The 19,975-nt window shown below is 42.6% G+C and overlaps 1 protein-coding gene across 2 annotated transcripts in view; it reads right to left on the bottom strand.

The window, feature by feature from the left end:
• Nucleotides 1-19,975, bottom strand: part of PEPD (peptidase D) — a 225,868-nt gene that overhangs the window by 24,176 nt on the left and 181,717 nt on the right. For both annotated transcript variants that reach the window (XM_077288630.1, XM_077288631.1), the window contains exon 12: nucleotides 1,761-1,909. In XM_077288630.1, the coding sequence (XP_077144745.1) occupies nucleotides 1,761-1,909 (149 nt within the window). The remainder of the gene's footprint in view (nucleotides 1-1,760; nucleotides 1,910-19,975) is intronic.

The following is a 19,975-nucleotide window of genomic DNA, read 5'->3' as shown; positions in this document are numbered from 1 at the left end:
TGCTCTTATGGTCTGCAGCATCTCTGGACTTGTCTCCCATCGCACACGTCTGGAACATAATGGTCTGTAACTGCAAAGGAAGCTGCCAGCAGCGGACTTTGATAATTTGCCCAAGTGCATTTAGCAGCAGAACCTTCCACAAACGACCATTATTAACCTCATTAATAGCAACCAATGCTGAAAGGGCTGGGATTTCCACGTGTGGCGCTCATACTCTACTGAAATGTCCAAGATATCCACATGTAGCGCTCATACTCCAGATAAAATAAATCGAGACGTTTTGAAAATGTTATCATTTGTGGATCATTATCGCCATCCTGTGATTTCCATCATTCCACGATATTTCCTTTTTCGGTGTTGCGATATCATTGTTGTTGAGGAGTGTAAGTCAAGAGAGCCAATGAATGAAACCAGGACACTCCTGTGATCACACAGAGGGACCTACTATGATTGGAGTGCCAGAGGTCACGACTAATAAGTATGGAGCGCTATAAAGTATCTCACAGCCAGAGGTTTACACCCGGTTTCTGACATACATTACAGTATGTCTGTAGATCTGCAGTTGCTCCCACCTCCCGCTGTTCCTTGTCCGCAACTTCAAACGGCGTAAAATTGAAAAAAATCTGAAAATGTTTGCACAAAACAGACGGCAAAATCCGTAACTTTTTTCTCCCAGTTTAAATTGCATCTTTAGTGTAAAGTCTTGGGCACATAAATCGTGTCCTGCTCTATAAGACCTAAAAAAAAAGGCAAATATATTTTTCAATCTTAAAAAAAATAAAAACTACAAATGTCATTTATAAAGTAGAATATAAAACTATATAATTGGCATTAAACGAGAGCACAAAACATGAGAGGATAATAGCGAGGCCGTTACCTGCTGTTGTTGGTAGGGTGGACTTGTTTTGCCGTATAACGACGGCTCACATCTATGTAGAGGGGCCATTCATCAACCAGTAATCAAAAGAAACTGGTGACAGCCACATCCTCACCCCGAGAGTTAAGAGAGCGGCGAGGACTCTATCAGAGGCTACATGTATGTTGTCTCCATCGGCCAGGCGCTGGCCTGTTTCCTGTGACGGTCTGCCAGCCCCGGCGAGCCCCACTGACAGGGACACAAAATTTATAGCAATGGTAATCTGCACAACACGACTTTTCCACCATTTTGAGTGAAGAATGGGACGACGTGTAAACAGCCGGCAGGAATCCTGCTGCGGGGAGGTAAAGCGGATCGGAAGTCACTTGCGAGGAGAAGACAACGAGAAGGATGTGCGGTTTACAGAGCAGGACGCAGAGAAAGAAATAGGTCAGGAGGGGGGATACATCAGGACCCCAGTATCGGGAGGCAACGGTGTCACAGACGCAGATATGGCGGCTCCTGCTAAACTAACAGTCCTTGGTTCTCTGCCATGTCAAATATCAAAAAAGAGAAGGGCTCCATGCCCACACAGCGATAGGAGCCACGGGCAACGCTGCTGGAAAAGTGACAACCAAAATGGCTGCAAATCCAGAAGTCACTCCTGTAAAATTAGATGATGCTATGGAAGTGGAGACAATTATGTGACTTTTGATTCTCGTGTATTTTATAGGCGTTGTATGATATTACAAAATCACAAATCTGTTTTCCCTCATCCACAAACAGCGCCACTCTTGTCCATGGCTGTGCCTGGTACTGCACCTGGATTTTACTCTTTACACGACGCCTTTCAGATGATATTGTGCTTTGTCATTTGAGTCACACAGAGGTGCTCAGGACTCACCGGGTCTCACAGCGTTCATGACGGCACGGGAGGACTTCAGCACGGCCTCATAAATTGCTCTCTGGTCGGCGGTGAACTTCCCACTGGCTGGAAACGAGCAGGTAATGTCCGAGCTGTAGCAGTAATATTCACCCCCCATATCAAACAGGCTGCAAGACAAGAAAGAGTAAACATCAGTCACATACATGTAATGCCGGGTGACCACGAGATATTATACAGCAATACTGGGTGATCTTGTGTGATCTATTATACAGGTAATGCAGGGTGATCACATGTGATCTATTATACGGGTAATACTGGGTGATCGCATGTGATCTATTACATGGGTAATGTAGGGTGATCACATGTGATCTATTATACGGGTAATACTGGGTGAGCACATGTGATCTATTATATGGGTAATATAGGGTGATCACATGTGATCTATTATACGGGTAATACTGGGTGATCACATGTGATCTATTACATGGGTAATGTAGGGTGATCACATGTGATCTATTATACGGGTAATACTGGGTTAGCTGTTGTGGATTCTGTTGGTGGGCTCCCTCTGGTGGTTACTGCTGGTACTGGGTGACTTTGGTGGGTTGCGGCCTTTGGTTTCCACCTGTCCATCAGAGGCTGGGTGTTTCCTATTTTACCTGGCCTTTCTGTCATTTCCCTTGCCGGCTATCAATGTGTTCAGATGTGCTCTGTTTGGTTCCTGCCTACCTGCTCCCAGATCTTTCAGGATAAGCTAAGTGCTGATTTTCAGTTGTTTGGTTTTTGGTCCAGCTTGCTTAGAATGTCTCTATGCTAGCTGGTTGCTCTAGTGGACTGAGGTCCTCCCCATGTGCCATGAGTTGGCACATGGGTTCTTGTAATCTCAGGATGGTTTTTTTGATTAGGGTTTTTTGCTGACCGCTCAGTCCCCTTTTGTATCATTCTGCTTTCTAGTTTTCAGCGGGCCTCTATTTGCTAAAGCTATATACATCATCTCTATGTGTGTGCCTTCCTCTCATTTCACCGTCAATACATGTGGGGGGCAACTATACCTTTGGGGTTAATTCCTCTGGAGGCAAGTGAGGTCTTGTTTTCTCTGCAGTACTAGTTAGCTCTTAGGCTGGTGCGTGGCGTCTAGAACCAACGTAGGCACGCTCCCTGGCTATCTCTAGTTGCGTTTGTCAGGCGTAGGGCAGCGGTCAGCCCAGGTTCCATCACCCTAGAGCTCGTCCGATATTTGTTATATTTTGCTTGTCCTGTGCTATCCCTAGCCATTGGGGATTCATGACAGTATAGCCGGCCACAAAGTGTTAATTGTTTGGGCTGAAGCAGGAGGAAAAGAAGTGTTCAAGGAAAATTTTTTTTTTTTTTTTTTCCTTCAGAGTTTTACTGCCTAGCCCTTAATTGCTGTCTAGCTGCTTCTTACCTCCTCTTAACCCTTGAATGGCTCTGATCTTAGCTGTTTATCATGGATGTCCAGAGTTTGGCTTCCAGCCTGAGTAATCTCGCGGCAAAGGTTCAAAACATACAGGATTTCGTTGTTCACACTCCCATGTCTGAACCTAGAATTCCTATTCCAGAGTTTTTTTCTGGAGATAGATCTACCTTCCTGAATTTCAGGAACAATTGTAAATTGTTTCTCTCTTTGAAATCTCGCTCCTCTGGAGACCCTGCTCAACAGGTCAAAATTGTTATATCGTTCCTACGGGGCGACCCTCAGAATTGGGCATTTGCATTGGCACCAGGGGATCCTGCGTTGCTCAGTGTGGATGCGTTTTTTCTGGCATTGGGATTGCTCTATGAGGAACCTAACCTAGAGATTCAGGCTGAAAAGGCTTTGTTAGCCCTCTCTCAGGGGCATGATGAAGCGGAAATATATTGTCAGAAATTTCGGAAATGGTCGGTGCTTACTCAGTGGAATGAGTGCGCCCTGGCTGCAAACTTCAGAAATGGTCTTTCTGAGGCCATTAAGGATATTATGGTGGGGTTCCCTGCGCCTACAGGTCTGAATGAGTCTATGGCTATGGCCATTCAGATTGATCGGCGTTTACGGGAGCGCAAACCCGTGCACCAGTTGGCGGTGTCTTCTGAACAGGCACCTGAGACTATGCAATGTGATAGAATTCAGTCCAGAAGTGAACGGCAAAATTATAGGCGGAAAAATGGTTTGTGTTTTTATTGTGGTGATTCAGCTCATGTTATATCAGCATGCTCTAAACGCACAAAAAGGGTTGATAAATCTTTTGCCATTGATACTCTGCAGTCTAAGTTCATTTTGTCTGTGACTCTGATTTTTTCACTGTCTTCCATTTCCGTCGATGCCTATGTGGATTCAGGCGCTGCCCTGAGTCTTATGGATTGGTCATTTGCTAAACGCTGCGGTTTTAGTCTAGAGCCTCTGGAAGTTCCTATTCCTCTGAAGGGAATTGATTCTACACCATTGGCTATGAATAAACCGCAGTATTGGACACAAGTGACCATGCGCATGACTCCCGTTCATCAGGAGGTGATTCGCTTCCTTGTACTGTATAATTTACATGATGTACTAGTGCTTGGTCTGCCATGGTTACAAACTCATAATCCTGTCCTGGACTGGAAAACAATGTCTGTGCTAAGCTGGGGATGTCAGGGGGTTCATGATGATGCACCTCCGATTTCTATCGCTTCATCGACTCCTTCGGAGATCCCTGCGTTTTTGTCAGATTATAAGGATGTTTTTGAGGAGCCTAAGCTCAATTCGCTCCCTCCTCATAGAGAGTGTGACTGTGCTATAGAATTGATTCCTGGCAGTAAGTTCCCTAAGGGTCGTTGTTGCGGAGGTATGAGGTGCCCGTTGTTCCTTCGGTCGAGCCTCCTGCTCCGGTGCTGGTGGAGGGAGAATTGGAGTATGTTGTTGAAAAGATCTTGGATTCTCGTGTTTCCAGACGCAAACTCCAGTATTTGGTTAAGTGGAAGGGTTATGGTCAGGAGGATAATTCCTGGGTGGTCGCCTCCGATGTTCACGCGACTGATTTGGTCCGCGCCTTCCATAGAGCTCACCCTGATCGCCCTGGGGGTTCTCGTGAGGGTTCGGTGACCCCTCCTCAAGGGGGGGGTACTGTTGTGGATTCTGTTGGTGGGCTCCCTCTGGTGGTTACTGCTGGTACTGGGTGACTTTGGTGGGTTGCGGCCTTTGGTTTCCACCTGTCCATCAGAGGCTGGGTGTTTCCTATTTTACCTGGCCTTTCTGTCATTTCCCTTGCCGGCTATCAATGTGTTCAGATGTGCTCTGTTTGGTTCCTGCCTACCTGCTCCCAGATCTTTCAGGATAAGCTAAGTGCTGATTTTCAGTTGTTTGGTTTTTGGTCCAGCTTGCTTAGAATGTCTCTATGCTAGCTGGTTGCTCTAGTGGACTGAGGTTCTCCCCATGTGCCATGAGTTGGCACATGGGTTCTTGTAATCTCAGGATGGTTTTTTTGATTAGGGTTTTTTGCTGACCGCTCAGTCCCCTTTTGTATCATTCTGCTTTCTAGTTTTCAGCGGGCCTCTATTTGCTAAAGCTATATACATCATCTCTATGTGTGTGCCTTCCTCTCATTTCACCGTCAATACATGTGGGGGGCAACTATACCTTTGGGGTTAATTCCTCTGGAGGCAAGTGAGGTCTTGTTTTCTCTGCAGTACTAGTTAGCTCTTAGGCTGGTGCGTGGCGTCTAGAACCAACGTAGGCACGCTCCCTGGCTATCTCTAGTTGCGTTTGTCAGGCGTAGGGCAGCGGTCAGCCCAGGTTCCATCACCCTAGAGCTCGTCCGATATTTGTTATATTTTGCTTGTCCTGTGCTATCCCTAGCCATTGGGGATTCATGACAGTTAGCACATGTGATCTATTATACGGGTAATACTGGGTGATCGCATGTGATCTATTATATGGGTAATGTAGGGTGATCACATGTGATTTATTATACGGGTAATACTAGGTGATCACATGTGATCTATTATACAGGTATTGCCAGGTGACCTCATGTGATCTATTATACGGGTAATGCTGGGTGATCACACGTAGTGTATTATAGGGTACTGCAGGGTGATCACATGTGATCTATTATACAAGTAATGCTGGGTGATCACATGTGATCTATTATACAAGTAATGCTGGGTGATCACATGTGATCTATTATACGGGTAATACTGGGTGATCGCATGTGATCTATTATATGGGTAATGTAGGGTGATCACATGTGATTTATTATACGGGTAATACTAGGTGATCACATGTGATCTATTATACAGGTATTGCCAGGTGACCTCATGTGATCTATTATACGGGTAATGCTGGGTGATCACACGTAGTGTATTATAGGGTACTGCAGGGTGATCACATGTGATCTATTATACAAGTAATGCTGGGTGATCACATGTGATCTATTATACAAGTAATGCTGGGTGATCACATGTGATCTATTATACAAGTAATGCTGGGTGATCAAATGTGATCTATTATATGGGTATTGCCAGGTGACCTCATGTGATCTATTATACGGGTAATGCTGGGTGATCACACGTAGTGTATTATAGGGTACTGCTGGGTGATCACATGTGATATATTATACAAGTAATGCTGGGTGATCACTTATATGGGTATTGCCAGGTGATCTCATGGGATTTATTATACGGGTAATGCAGGATGAGCACATGTGATAATATACATTATATTTCTATGCGGGGGACCTATTCAGGTGCTTCTACCAGAACATGTTTTGACCCTGCTGCATTGCGCTCTCAGCACTGTTACATAGAGGACGTATGTGAGAACCACTGTCCTGGCGAAAAGGTCACAAATTAAATATTAAGTATTTAATGGTATAATCTGATCCATGACTATAAGGCAGACGATACATAGTGAGTGTGGGAGATTTACGATTGCCAATGTACTTGTGAGTGGGGCCTGGGGAAAAATGTTCAGAAATTTGTTGCATTTTGGCACATAATGTTGCATGGAGTTTTATTTATTGTGATTAAGAAACTTTTTACATCTCATTCGATATGGAGATGTGGCTTACAGTGTGATAGCATGCCCAAAATAACGCTGGAATTTAGGTGCAAAAAACGTATCAAAATAATCCAAAAAGTTTAACTAAGTACCCGACCCACCTCGGGCTACAGTGATAAATTTGGTGCACTTTTAGACCATAACATTTTAGTCTAAATATTAGACCGGATCAGGAAATCAACCATTACCTTATATCAAAGGACTGCAACTGATGTCTGTTAGGAAACTACAAATCCCAGAATGCCCCAACGCCTGACGATCCTGGTAACTGCAGTCTGCCATCTGTAGGGGCATCCTGCGATTTGTAGTTACATTACAGCAAGAGAGACTCAGAGAGCAGATGTCAATTCCACTAATCTGACACCATATAGTCCAGAAACGCCCATAATCCGGCATCACACGGCGACATTACGTAGTCTGCAGATGACGTTTCAGCAGAGATTTGGGAATGAGAGTTTATCACTAATTGTTGGTTCTCCAGCAAACGTTACATACGTCTGGTATCTGATAATTCAGCACCACCATGTGAATTCCAGATTAGAGGGATGTATGTATATCCATCGGTGTGGGAGCATGGGCTCTTTAATAGAACGCCAAAACACAGCACTGATAAACTTCCCGGATGATCGGTGTCAGCTCCTACAGGCAGGAGTGAATCTCACGTCCACTCAGTATGATGTCTCCAACCCTGATTATCATCTGAATACAGAAATGTCAGCATCACTGTCAGCCGGGAATTATCCAGGGTGGACGTGGAGAGACTCGGCCTTCCCTTCCCTACTGCCTCCTGAAATATCTCGGACATCGAGAGACTTGGCCTTACCTTCCTTACTGCCTCCTGAAATATCTCGGACGCTGAGAGACTCGGCATTACCTTCCTTACTGCCTCCTGAAATATCTAGGACGCTGAGAGACTCTGCATTACCTTCCTTACTGCCTCCTGAAATATCTCGGACCGGCCTTACCTTCCCTACTGCCTCTTGAAATATCTCGGACACTGAGAGACTCGGCATTACCTTCCTTACTGCCTCCTGAAATATCTCGGACCGGCCTTACCTTCCCTACTGCCTCCTGAAATATCTCGGACGCTGAGAGACTCGGCATTACCTTCCTTACTGCCTCCTGAAATATCTCGGACCGGCCTTACCTTCCCTACTGCCTCCTGAAATATCTCGGACGCTGAGAGACTCGGCATTACCTTCCTTACTGCCTCCTGAAATATCTCGGACCGGCCTTACCTTCCCTACTGCCTCCTGAAATATCTCGGACGCTGAGAGACTCGGCATTACCTTCCTTACTGCCTCCTGAAATATCTCGGACCGGCCTTACCTTCCCTACTGCCTCCTGAAATATCTCGGACACTGAGAGACTCGGCATTACCTTCCTTACTGCCTCCTGAAATATCTCGGACCGGCCTTACCTTCCCTACTGCCTCCTGAAATATCTCGGACGCTGAGAGACTCGGCATTACCTTCCTTACTGCCTCCTGAAATATATCGGACCGGCCTTACCTTCCCTACTGCCTCCTGAAATATCTCGGACACTGAGAGACTCGGCATTACCTTCCTTACTGCCTCCTGAAATATCTCGGACGCTGAGAGACTCGGCCTTACTTTCCTTACTGCCTTCTGAAATATCTCGGACGCTGAGAGATTCAGCCTTACCTTCCTTACTGCCTCCTGAAATATCTCAGTTCCAGACTATAAGACGAGCCTGCAACAATCACATCACAGACGGCTGGACAGCACAGAGCTCAGGGTCCATGATGGATGGGTGACTAGTGCATTCCCTTCCAGGTCTCCACCTTAAAGGGGTTGTCATTGCCCACCTCTCGCTCGGTTAGCCATACTAAAGATGATAATAGTGACTCTCCACTTTCCCCGAACCCGGAGCCTCACATTTTGCTAGTTTGGAGTGATATGTTGAGGCATACATCGGCAGATTGGTACCAGAAGCACCAGTCTTACTGGAGTCTTTCCTATGCGTTAGGTGTGGACCACCAGTATGTGAGCCGGACAATCGGCTCCCTAAGTGTTATTTGTGCCCACATCCCATCATCGCTGACAATCAGAAATCAGACGACTGTTTTCTCAGAGTCACCCGTGTTGGTTCAGTGCAGCGATAAAGACCCGGATTTGATGCTTCAATATTTGAGACCGATGATATTCAATCGTAATGAAATGATAACCAGTGATATTCGGCACAGACGCTCGCCGATAAGCAGATGTGCCAGCAGTTATGAGCAGAATGAATGAGCCGTAATTGGGAAATCATTCACTGACAGCTAATGAATGGGCGAGAGTCTGACGGAGGCGTCTGTTTAATGCCGCCATGTGCAGGCACTGTCCTCTCCACTATTACTAACCACAGCAAATAAAGAAATCTGGTGCTGCAGACGCTTCACCAGCTGCAAGGACTCCGCTCACAGAGGGCGCCCCAGGCCGGGTCGTTACCCTGTTATCATGGGAGCCATATATAGTGCAATATGTAGCCTGGTCTTACATACACAAAGAAAACAAAAATGGATAAATCCCTGTCTAGAACAGTCAGGAAAACATTTAAGACATATAATAAACGTGGCACGCAGCAAGTACAGCAATTTTTTTGGCACAAATTGGGCCAGAATTCTGCAGTCTCACGAGATGACCGGTCTACAAGAGGTGGAGGATTCAAGAATGAGAAGAAAATGCAATACTGGAAACTCAAATCGACTACACAGCAAATTTTTGGTTTTCCATGTTAAAAATCCACCATGTATTATATAAGCAGCATTGTAGGGGAGATTTTATAAATCACATCCAATCTCTGCAGGGTAAACTGACCGGCGCCATGGATCTGTCAGCAGAGGCATGTCCATCTGTGCTGCGAATATCACCCATGACTTTCTGGTGTTTGTGTAAGAATTATCTACTTGAGCTTTCATATAGTAAAGTCATGGCATGCTGGGAGTTGTAGTTTGCCTTCTGATGTTAATTTACATATTAAAGCAGTGTATTATAGGGAGGCTATAATCAGAGAGAACTGCGCCCCCTGCTGCCAGGCGACATATAGAGAATGGAGGGTGGTGACATTACACCATCCTGTGACCGCACGGAATAAATTACCATCAATATAAAGATGTCAATCACCGCAGACAGATCGGAGATGAAAGTTACCAGCTGACAGTAAAATTCTGGCACTAGTCACGTGTCAGATAAGACAGAGAATGAGTCATGGGCTGATGTGTTCTAAGGCGACACCATGGCACATATACTGTAAATATCCGTGACGTGACCTTTGGTTGAGAAGTCAGCGGGATCAGGCAGCAGACTCTGTGCAGAGTCACTATGATTCATCCTGATACAATGTACAATCACAGGAATATGCAGGTAGTCCCTAACATTAGGGATCAGCATAGATCCCATAGGTGCAGATCGCCGTATACACCGCTCCCTACTGAGGAGTCCTGTGCCGTGAAAGGGGAAAATTACATAACACAGTACATGAGGAGAGGCCATTACAGCAACTCCCCAGTACATCCATCAGCCAGAACATTAAAACCACCTGCCCAATGCTGTGTAGGTTCCCGTGTCTAACCCAAGAAGGCCTGGATGTCCTCACCCCCACCAAGACCTTTGAAAGTGTCCTGATAACTTTCAGTCGCAGCTGCGATGCTCTGTGTGATCTGACAGCTTTCTATCATAGCTGCAATGCTCTGTGTTATATGACACCTTTCTATCATAGCTGCGATGTTCTGTGTGATCTGACACCTTTCTATCATAGCTGCGATGCTGTGTGATATGACACCTTTCTATCATAGCTGTGATGCTCTGTGTTTTCTGACACCTTTCTATCATACCTGCGAAGCTCTGCGCGTCCTGATACATTTCTATCATAGCTGCGATGCTCTGCATGTCCTGACACCTTTCTATCATATCTGCGATGTTCTGTGTGATATGACACCTTTCTATCATAGCTGCGATGCACTGTGTGATCTGACACTTTTCTATCATAGCTGCGATGCTCTGTGTGATATGACACCTTTCTATCATTGCTGCGATGCTCTGCGTTTTCTGACACCTTTCTATCATAGCTGCGATGTTCTGTGTGATAGGACACCTTTCTATCATAGCTGCAATGTTCTGTGTGATACGACACCTTTCTATCATAGCTGCGATGCTCTGTGATCTGACACCTTTCTATCATAGCTGTGATGCTCTGTGTGATGACACCTTTCTATCATAGCTGCGATGCTCTGTGTGTCCTGACACCTTTCTATCATAGCTGTGATGCTCTGTGTGATATGACACCTTTCTATCATAGCTGTGATGCTCTGTGTGATATGACACCTTTCTATCATAGCTGTGATGCTCTGCGTTTTCTGAAACCTTTCTATCACAGCTGCGAAGCTCTGCGTGTCCTGACACCTTTCTATCATAGCTGCGATGCTCTGTGTGATCTGACACCTTTCTATCATAGCTGTGATGCTCTGTGTGATATGACACCTTTCTATCATAACTGCCATGCTCTGTGTGTCCTGACACCTTTCTATCATAGCTGTGATCTCTGTGTGATATGACACCTTTCTATCATAGCTGCTGTGCTGTGTGTTCTGACACCTTTCTATCATAGCTGTGATGCTCTGTGTGTCCTGACACCTTTCTATCATAGCTGCGATGCTCTGTGTGATCTGACACCTTTCTATCATAGCTGTGATGCTCTGTGTGATATGACACCTTTCTATCATAACTGCCATGCTCTGTGTGTCCTGACACCTTTCTATCATAGCTGTGATCTCTGTGTGATATGACACCTTTCTATCATAGCTGCGATGCTCTTCGTTTTCTGACACCTTTCTATCATAGCTGCGATGCTCTGTGTGATCTGACACCTTTATCATAGCTGCGATGCTCTGTGTAATCTGACACATTTCTATCATAGCTGTGATGTTCTGCATGTCCTGACTTCCTATCGTAGCTGCGATGCTCTGCATGTCCTGACTTCCTTTCATAGCTGCGATGCTCTGCATGTCCTGACTTCCTATCGTAGCTGCGATGCTCTGCATGTCCTGACTTCCTATCGTAGCTGCGATGTCCTGCATGTCCTATCATACTTCTTCCAATCAAATATCAAAGATGTCTCCCAATGTGAATACATATATATGTAGAGATGTTTTATCTGACAGCTTGGTTGCTATGGATTTGTGCATTACTGATTCTATAACAACCAGTCTGATTTTCAGGGGAAGACCCGACTCCCCGGCAGGATCAGGAGACCTCTGCAGTAGTCTTATTGCATATGGCACAGTTCTTTATGGAGACCCCCTTTAAGGCACAACATGGTAATGAGTGACAAGGCTCTTTATTTAGATGAATATTCCCAGGGTTCTTTATGTTACTTCTGACAAGACATGTTCTGACCCTGGGGCCACAGTTTGCCGGGAGCCCCGAACGCACCCACATTTTACCATGCACACAATGTACATTACAGGTTTGTTTCCTATGTACCAGGACGTGGGAGCGCAGCCCTCACAATCTGCTGTACAAGATCTAAACTTTAGGCAGAAATAACCCCGGAATGTGGTCGGTCTGGATTCATGACCTCCTTTAACTCCACCAAAATCTTTGAAATGCGATTGCACTGAGGGAGTCTCTCCTCCGCAGAATTAAATATTAGTCTGCATCCCACATCACAATCTGCAGGAACAAGACAAAAATAATCTGCTTACAACATCGATGGGGACGACGAGCAGTGGAGTCCACTAACACTATGAGATACTGTATCTGTCAAGTTGCCGTCATCATTGTTAGTAACCTAATAGGAAATACAGCTGCATTCACCCATGTATATTAAGGGAACTGAGTCAAGTAATTGACAAATCATTAATCTACACCCTCGAACAAAAACTTGTCACTTTCGGTCTCTCGAGTAGCTACCCCATAGGCATGTGCTGAATATCAGTTGAGTCAGCCAGTCACCTAATGTGTATGACACCTCCTGACTTTCCATCACATGATTATGTCAGAGGAAAATATTCTGTGGAAAATAAGTCGCTGCCCGAGGAGTCTAGCAGCAGCTTTCACCTCTACCCCCATTGGAAACACCTAGGAGCAGCACACTCATAGTCTTGAATAATACAGTATGGCGGAACAATGCACCGTTTTGTTTTTTTAAGGTCTTTAGAAAAACCTGAAACTAGGGAAAATAGTTTTTACTTTGCTAAAGCTTTTTCATTAAATGTATTTTTCCCCTGACAAGCAAAACCCCCATGGTACTTGCTGGTGATCCCAAACCCTGCACCAAAATAATCTGAACTGTAAATGAAAGATCGTCCTACCTCCCCCGAAAGCATCTTATCCCATGTATCCATCAGATTGCCGTGTACGACCTTGTCCCCATCCTAATTACACTATCACCATACTCGCTACTTAATCTTAATGACCATTTCTAATTAACTTTCATGTAGACAGCGGATATCGTCACAAACATTGCCGCTAATTGGATTACACCGTGTAATCGCTGATCCTTTTATTAATGAAACACAAGGGGGGTTATGTGTATACCCTTAAAAGTCCCTGGTATAAAATCTGCAGTTCTATGACACCAGCAAAGTCACGGTCAAGGTCACTTTATACTTGGGCTTATTCACATGGGGCAGATTTGATGCTTATGTATGAAACATAAAAGAAGCATGACACATTTCAATAATTATGACATCAATATCAAGTGTTCGTCCCTCTTCGCGGCCGCCCCTGGTCCGCGACATTGTCATAACTAGAGAATTCACAGACTAGCGGCGATGCAGAGGTGAACGGCACAAGACTGCTGAGCTCAGTGACAGGTTGCAGCGGTCACGTTCTGTAGTTACGACATCACTGAGCCAGATATGTCTGCAAAAAAACGGGGGGAAGGTGGGCTAGGGGCAGCGCTGGAGGGCAGGGGGTAAGTCAGGATGTGGATTTGTTTTTGCATAATCTTTTGTAAAAGATGGAAATTACCGAAAACAAGCAATACCGCCAAATCAAGAAGTAAGTGGTGGAAAATCAGTTTTTCTGAATTACTGGATGCCAGATTAAAGGAATGGCATGATCATTTCCATCTTCGACGTGGAAGAACCTTAAGCCATCAAACTCCTATGAAGACACACAAAGGATCTAGAAGTACTGTGGCCCACGGCCATTATGGCGATGCACCAGGGACTTCACCATGACCGTATGGATTTACTAAGTGAGAAAACTGCTTATAGTGCAGTCCCCCATGTAATATTCACTGAAGATCAGCCACATACAGTGATAAATCTGCACTCGGGTCCCCGTCTTGTCCTACAAAAGCGATCAGTCATCAGTCGCTGCGCTGTGCACACACCAAGGATCTGTACTAATTATGCAAGTACAAGGAAATGTAGGGTTTTAAACCAGTCGCTGAACAATTAGACACAACTGCCAGTACTCTACGCACAAAAGAAATCTGTACAAACACTGCTCCCCTGTGGACGAACACGTGTACTGACTGAGTGTAACCGAAGTGCTGCAATGCACGGCGTGCACGTACGGCCTGAGCTCGTGCCATTTCACTATATCTAGGAAATACGAGGCAAGGAATAGGCTGAGATGTTACATGTGAACTGACTCTGTGTTCACTGATGACCAGATGTCATTCAAGGTGCAAAAATCACTAATAAAACACAGCTGCATCTACAGCCCTGAAACAAACCGCATTCACCCTCGTATATTAAGGGAACTGAGATAAGTAATCGCCAGACCATTATATATCATCCCATATAAAAACATATCACCTATCCACAAGATGGAAGTAATAAATGTATGATTGCAGGGGATCTGAATGCTGGGACCCCGCTGATCGAGTCCATTGTGTGAGCAAAGCTTTAGTGAGCATGTGAGACCACAGTTCCAGTATCTACTTAGATTAATTGTAAAATATTACAGAAAAAAATTAGTGAATAGACAACCCGAGCAAGAACGTGGAGATGGAATTGTGTTAAAGGGTTTGTCCAGGGCCCATGTCATTAATAAAATTAATAATAGAAAAAAAACATACCTAGCAGACACCAGATGCTCCTTCGCCCTGCTGCTGGGGTCCGCTGCCAGTCTTCTGATGACCACTGTAATCAGAACATGCTTATTGGTTGCAGCAGTCACTTGTCATCTAAGTTGGTAGGAAGAGGAAACCTTTTTTTTTTCTGCCTTACATGGAATGAGACCGCTGGAGCCAATCAGCAGCTGCCGATAAAATATAGTGGTCACCTGACGCTCACCATCCACTTGAAAGAGAAGACTAGCAAACTGGTTAGAAATACCGGCTGCAGTTCAGAGAAGTGTTGGGGAACCAATAGGGAAGTAGTGGACCACCCCTTTAATAAATGTAAATAATGCGCCTAACCACAACAGTAGAATTACTGCATATAAAGTGGATATAAAAAGTCTACACGCCCTTGTTAAATGGCAGGTTTTGTCATGTAAATAAAATTCTACAAAGAAAAATCATTCCAAAACTTTTTTCCCCTAATGTCTCCCATAATCTGTACAAATACACAGAGAAAAAACAACTAAAGTCTTTTCGGGTGGAAAAAGAAAGAACTAAAATAACGTGGTTGTATAAATATGCTCACCTTTATTCTAGTCAGACAGAACACGCAGAGTATCGTAGCTATGATAGAACGGAGTCAGGACACACAGAGCATCGCAGCTATGAAACAATGGAGTCAGGACACACAGAGCATCGCAGCTATGAAAGAATGGAGTCAGGACACAGAGCATCGCAGCTATGAAAGAATGGAGTCAGGACACAGAGCATCGCAGCTATGATAGAACGGAGTCAGAACACGCAGCGCATCGCAGCTATGATAGAACGGAGTCAGGACACACAGAGCATCGCAGCTATGAAAGAATGGAGTCAGGACACAGAGCATCGCAGCTATGATCGAATGGAGACAGAACATGCAGAGCATCGCAGCTATGATAGAAAGGTATCAGGACACAAAGCATTGCAGCTATGATCGAACGGAGTCAGGACATGCAGAGAATCGCAGCTATGATAGAACGGAGTCAGGACAAACAGAGCATCGCAGCTATGATAGCAAGAAGTCAGAACAAGCAGAACATCGCAGCTATGATAGAAAGGGGTCAGAACATACAGACAATCACAGTTATGATTAAAAAAAAGGGGACAGACCATGCAGAGCATCACAGCTATGAAAGAAAAATGTCAGGACTGGCAGAGCATCACAGCTGTGACTGAAAGGTACCAGGTACCACAAGACACTTTCAGAAAATTGCAAATATGATAGAAATAAGTCAGGACTCGCAGAGCATCCCATATATGATAGAAAAGCGCTCAGACACGCAGAGCACTACACATTATAAGACAGGTAGTTTTAATATTAAGACTGATCACTGTTTGCGTGATAAGAGAAGTGCGAATGACCAGGGGGCATTAATTAATTCATATTATTGTGGTTGAATTCTTGCTTTCTACTAAATACTATCTATCTAACGATTCTCAGGATCATATCTGTAGATAGAGCGTAAATGCATCTCATTTATGTCCTAAGCATTAATCTAATGAGAAAACGGGTACAGATTACCACAATGCGCTATAACATTGCTCCACTGCATCATCAGACCCAAAGTACCTGACATATCATAAGCAGAACCTGGACTTCTACATACTTTGTATAAAACTGCTAAATTCTCAATTCAGTCACTAGAGAAGACTATATATAGAGAGAGAGAGACACGTCAACGAGAGGTGCCAGCATCACTCCTATCTGATAAAACCGTCACTGCCAACATCCCTTTGGGGAATATCAGGCCAACCAGATGTCCTCAACATCACAAAGCCAGAAAGGCTGCACAACATACAGTCCATGACATAAGGCACGAGAGAGAGGAGCTAATAAATATACATAGAACACTGGCACCTTGGGCAAATCTGGATTCACCATGACATCGTACAGTGGCATTTAAAGCGATGTGTTACCATCCAGAGATACTCAGCACAAATATTGTTATAAAGACAAATGAGGATTACATGTTTATATACAACGGCAGTTTTATCGTAGTTGTATTCTTGTACATAGGGGCAGTATTATAGTAGGTATATTCTTGTACATAGGGGCAGTATTATAGTAGTTATATTCTTGTACATAGGGGCAGTATTATAGTAGGTATATTCTTGTACATAGGAGCAGTATTATAGTAGTTATATTATTGTACATAGGAGCAGTATTATAGTAGTTATATTCTTGTACATAGAGGCAGTATTATAGTAGTTATATTCTTGTACATAGGGGCAGTGTTATAGTAGTTATATTCTTGTACATAGGAGCAGTATTATAGTAGTTATATTCTTGTACATAGGGGCAGTATTATAGTAGTTATATTCTTGTACATAGGAGCAGTATTATAGTAGTTATATTCTTGTACATAGGGGCAGTATTATAGTAGTTATATTCTTGTACATAGGAGCAGTATTATAGTAGTTATATTATTGTACATAGGAGCAGTATTATAGTAGTTATATTCTTGTACATAGGGGCAGTATTATAGTAGTTAATTTTTTGTACATAGGGGCAGTATTATAGTAGTTATATTCTTGTACATAGGAGGCAGTATTATAGTAGTTATATTCTTGTACATATGGGCAGTATTATAGTAGTTATATTCTTGTACATAGGGGCAGTATTATAGTAGTTATATTCTTATACGTAGGGGGCAGTATTATAGTAGTTATATTCTTGTACATAGGGGCAGTATTATAGTAGATATATTCTTGTACATAGGGGCAGTATTATAGTAGTTATATTCTTGTACATAGGGGTAGTATTATAGTAGTTATATTCTTATACATAGAGGGCAGTATTATAGTAGTTATATTCTTGTACATAGGGGCAGTATTATAGTAGTTAAATTTTTGTACATAGGAGCCAGTATTATAGTAGTTATATTCTTGTACATAGGGGCATTATTATAGTAGTCATATTCTTATACGTAGGGGGCAGTATTATAGTAGTTATATTCTTGTACATAGCAGCAGTATTATAGTAGTTATATTCTTGTACATAGATGCAATATTATAATAGCTATATTCTTATACATAGGGGGCAGTATTATAATAGTTATATTCTTTTACATAGGGGCAGTATTATAGTAGTTATATTCTTGTACATAGGAGCAGTATTATAGTAGTTATATTCTTGTACATAGGAGCAGTATTATTGTAGTTATATTCTTGTACATAGGGGGCAGTATTATAGTAGTTATATTCTTGTACATAGGAACAGTATTATAATAGTACTATCATTGTACATAGGAGTAATATTATAATACCGTAGCTATATTCTTGAACATAGGGGACAGTATTATATTAGTTATATCCTTGTACATAGGAGCAGTATTATAGTAGTTATATTCTTGTACATAGGAGCAGTATTATAGTAGTTATATTCTTGTACATAGATGCAATATTATAATAGCTATATTCTTGTACATAGGGGGCAGTATTATAGTAGTTATATTCTCATACGTAGGGGCAGTATTATAGTAGTTATATTCTTCCACATAGGAGCAGTATTATAGTAGTTATATTCTTGTACATAGGGGCAGTATTATAGTAGTTATATTCTTGTACATAGGGGCAGTATTATAGTAGTTATATTCTTGTACATAGGGATCAGTATTATAGTAGTTACATTCTTGTACATAGAGGCAGTATTATAGTAGTTATATTCTTGTACATAGGGGCAGTATTATAGTAGTTATATTCTTGAACATAGGAATCAGTATTATAGTAGTTATATTCTTGTACATAGGGGGCAGTATTATAGTAGTTATAATCTTGTACATAGGAACAGTATTATAATAGTTCTATCATTGTACATAGGAGCAATATTATAATAGCTATATTCTTGAACATAGGGGACAGTATTATATTAGTTATATTCTTGTACATAGGAGCAGTATTATAGTAGTTATATTCTTGTACATAGATGCAATATTATAATAGCTATATTCTTGTACATAGGGGGCAGTATTATAGTAGTTATAGTCTTATACGTAGGGGCAGTATTATAGTAGTTATATTCTTGTACACAGGGGCAGCATTATAGTAGTTATATTCTTGTACATAGGGGCAGTATTATAGTAGTTATATTCTTGTACATAGGAGCAGTATTATAGTAGTTATATTCTTGTACATAGGAGCAGTATTATAGTAGTTATATTCTTGTACATAGGGGCAGTATTATAGTAGTTATATTCTTGTACATAGGAGCAGTATTATAGTAGTTATATTCTTGTACATAGGAGCAGTATTATAGTAGTTATATTCTTGTACATAGGGGCAGTATTATAGTAGTTATATTCATATACATAGGGGAAGTATTATAGTAGTTATATTCTTGTACATAGGAGCAGTATTATAGTAGTTATAGTCTTGTACATAGGAGCAGTATTATAGTAGTTATATTCTTGTACATAGGAGCAGTATTATAGTAGTTATATTCTTGTACATAGGGGCAGTATTATAGTAGTTATATCCCTGTACATAGGGGCAGTATTATAGTAGTTATATTCTTGTAGATAGGAGCAGTATTATAGTAGTTATAGTCTTGTACATAGGAACAGTATTATAGTAGTTATATTCTTGTAGATAGGAGCAGTATTATAGTAGTTATATTCTTGTACATAGGGGCAGCATTATAGTAGTTATATTCTTGTACATAGGAGCAGTATTATAGTAGTTATATTCTTGTATATAGGGGGGCTGTATTATAGTAGTTATATTCTTGTATATAGGGGGCTGTATTATAGTAGTAGTAGGATACTCAAGCAAACACGGGGTGAACATACAAATTCCTTGCAGATGTTGTCTTTGGTGGGATTTGCACCCAAGACCCCAGCGGTGCAAAGACAGAGTGCTAACCATTGAGCCACCTTGCTGCTCTGTTGAGCTCTGTTGTTCATTAGCTATAATTGACTTTGCCATTTAGTACCCTTAAAAAACAACAAAAAAGGTATATTTTAAATAAAACATATATTTACAATATTTTACTGACAACTCAAAACATCATCGCCATTGCATCTCCCTAGGCATACCTTAGATACAATTATACTACATATCAGCAATCGTTGCCAAGTAAGACGGATTTTCATTAGACGCAGGTGACAAACCCCCCCCCCCCCCCAATAAATGCAAAACTGAAACT

This window comes from Ranitomeya variabilis, chromosome 2 (genome assembly GCF_051348905.1).
Source record: "Ranitomeya variabilis isolate aRanVar5 chromosome 2, aRanVar5.hap1, whole genome shotgun sequence".
Lineage (NCBI taxonomy): Eukaryota > Metazoa > Chordata > Amphibia > Anura > Dendrobatidae > Ranitomeya > Ranitomeya variabilis.
Note: the sequence above shows the minus strand (reverse complement) of the source record. Positions and strands in the feature narration are given on the sequence as shown.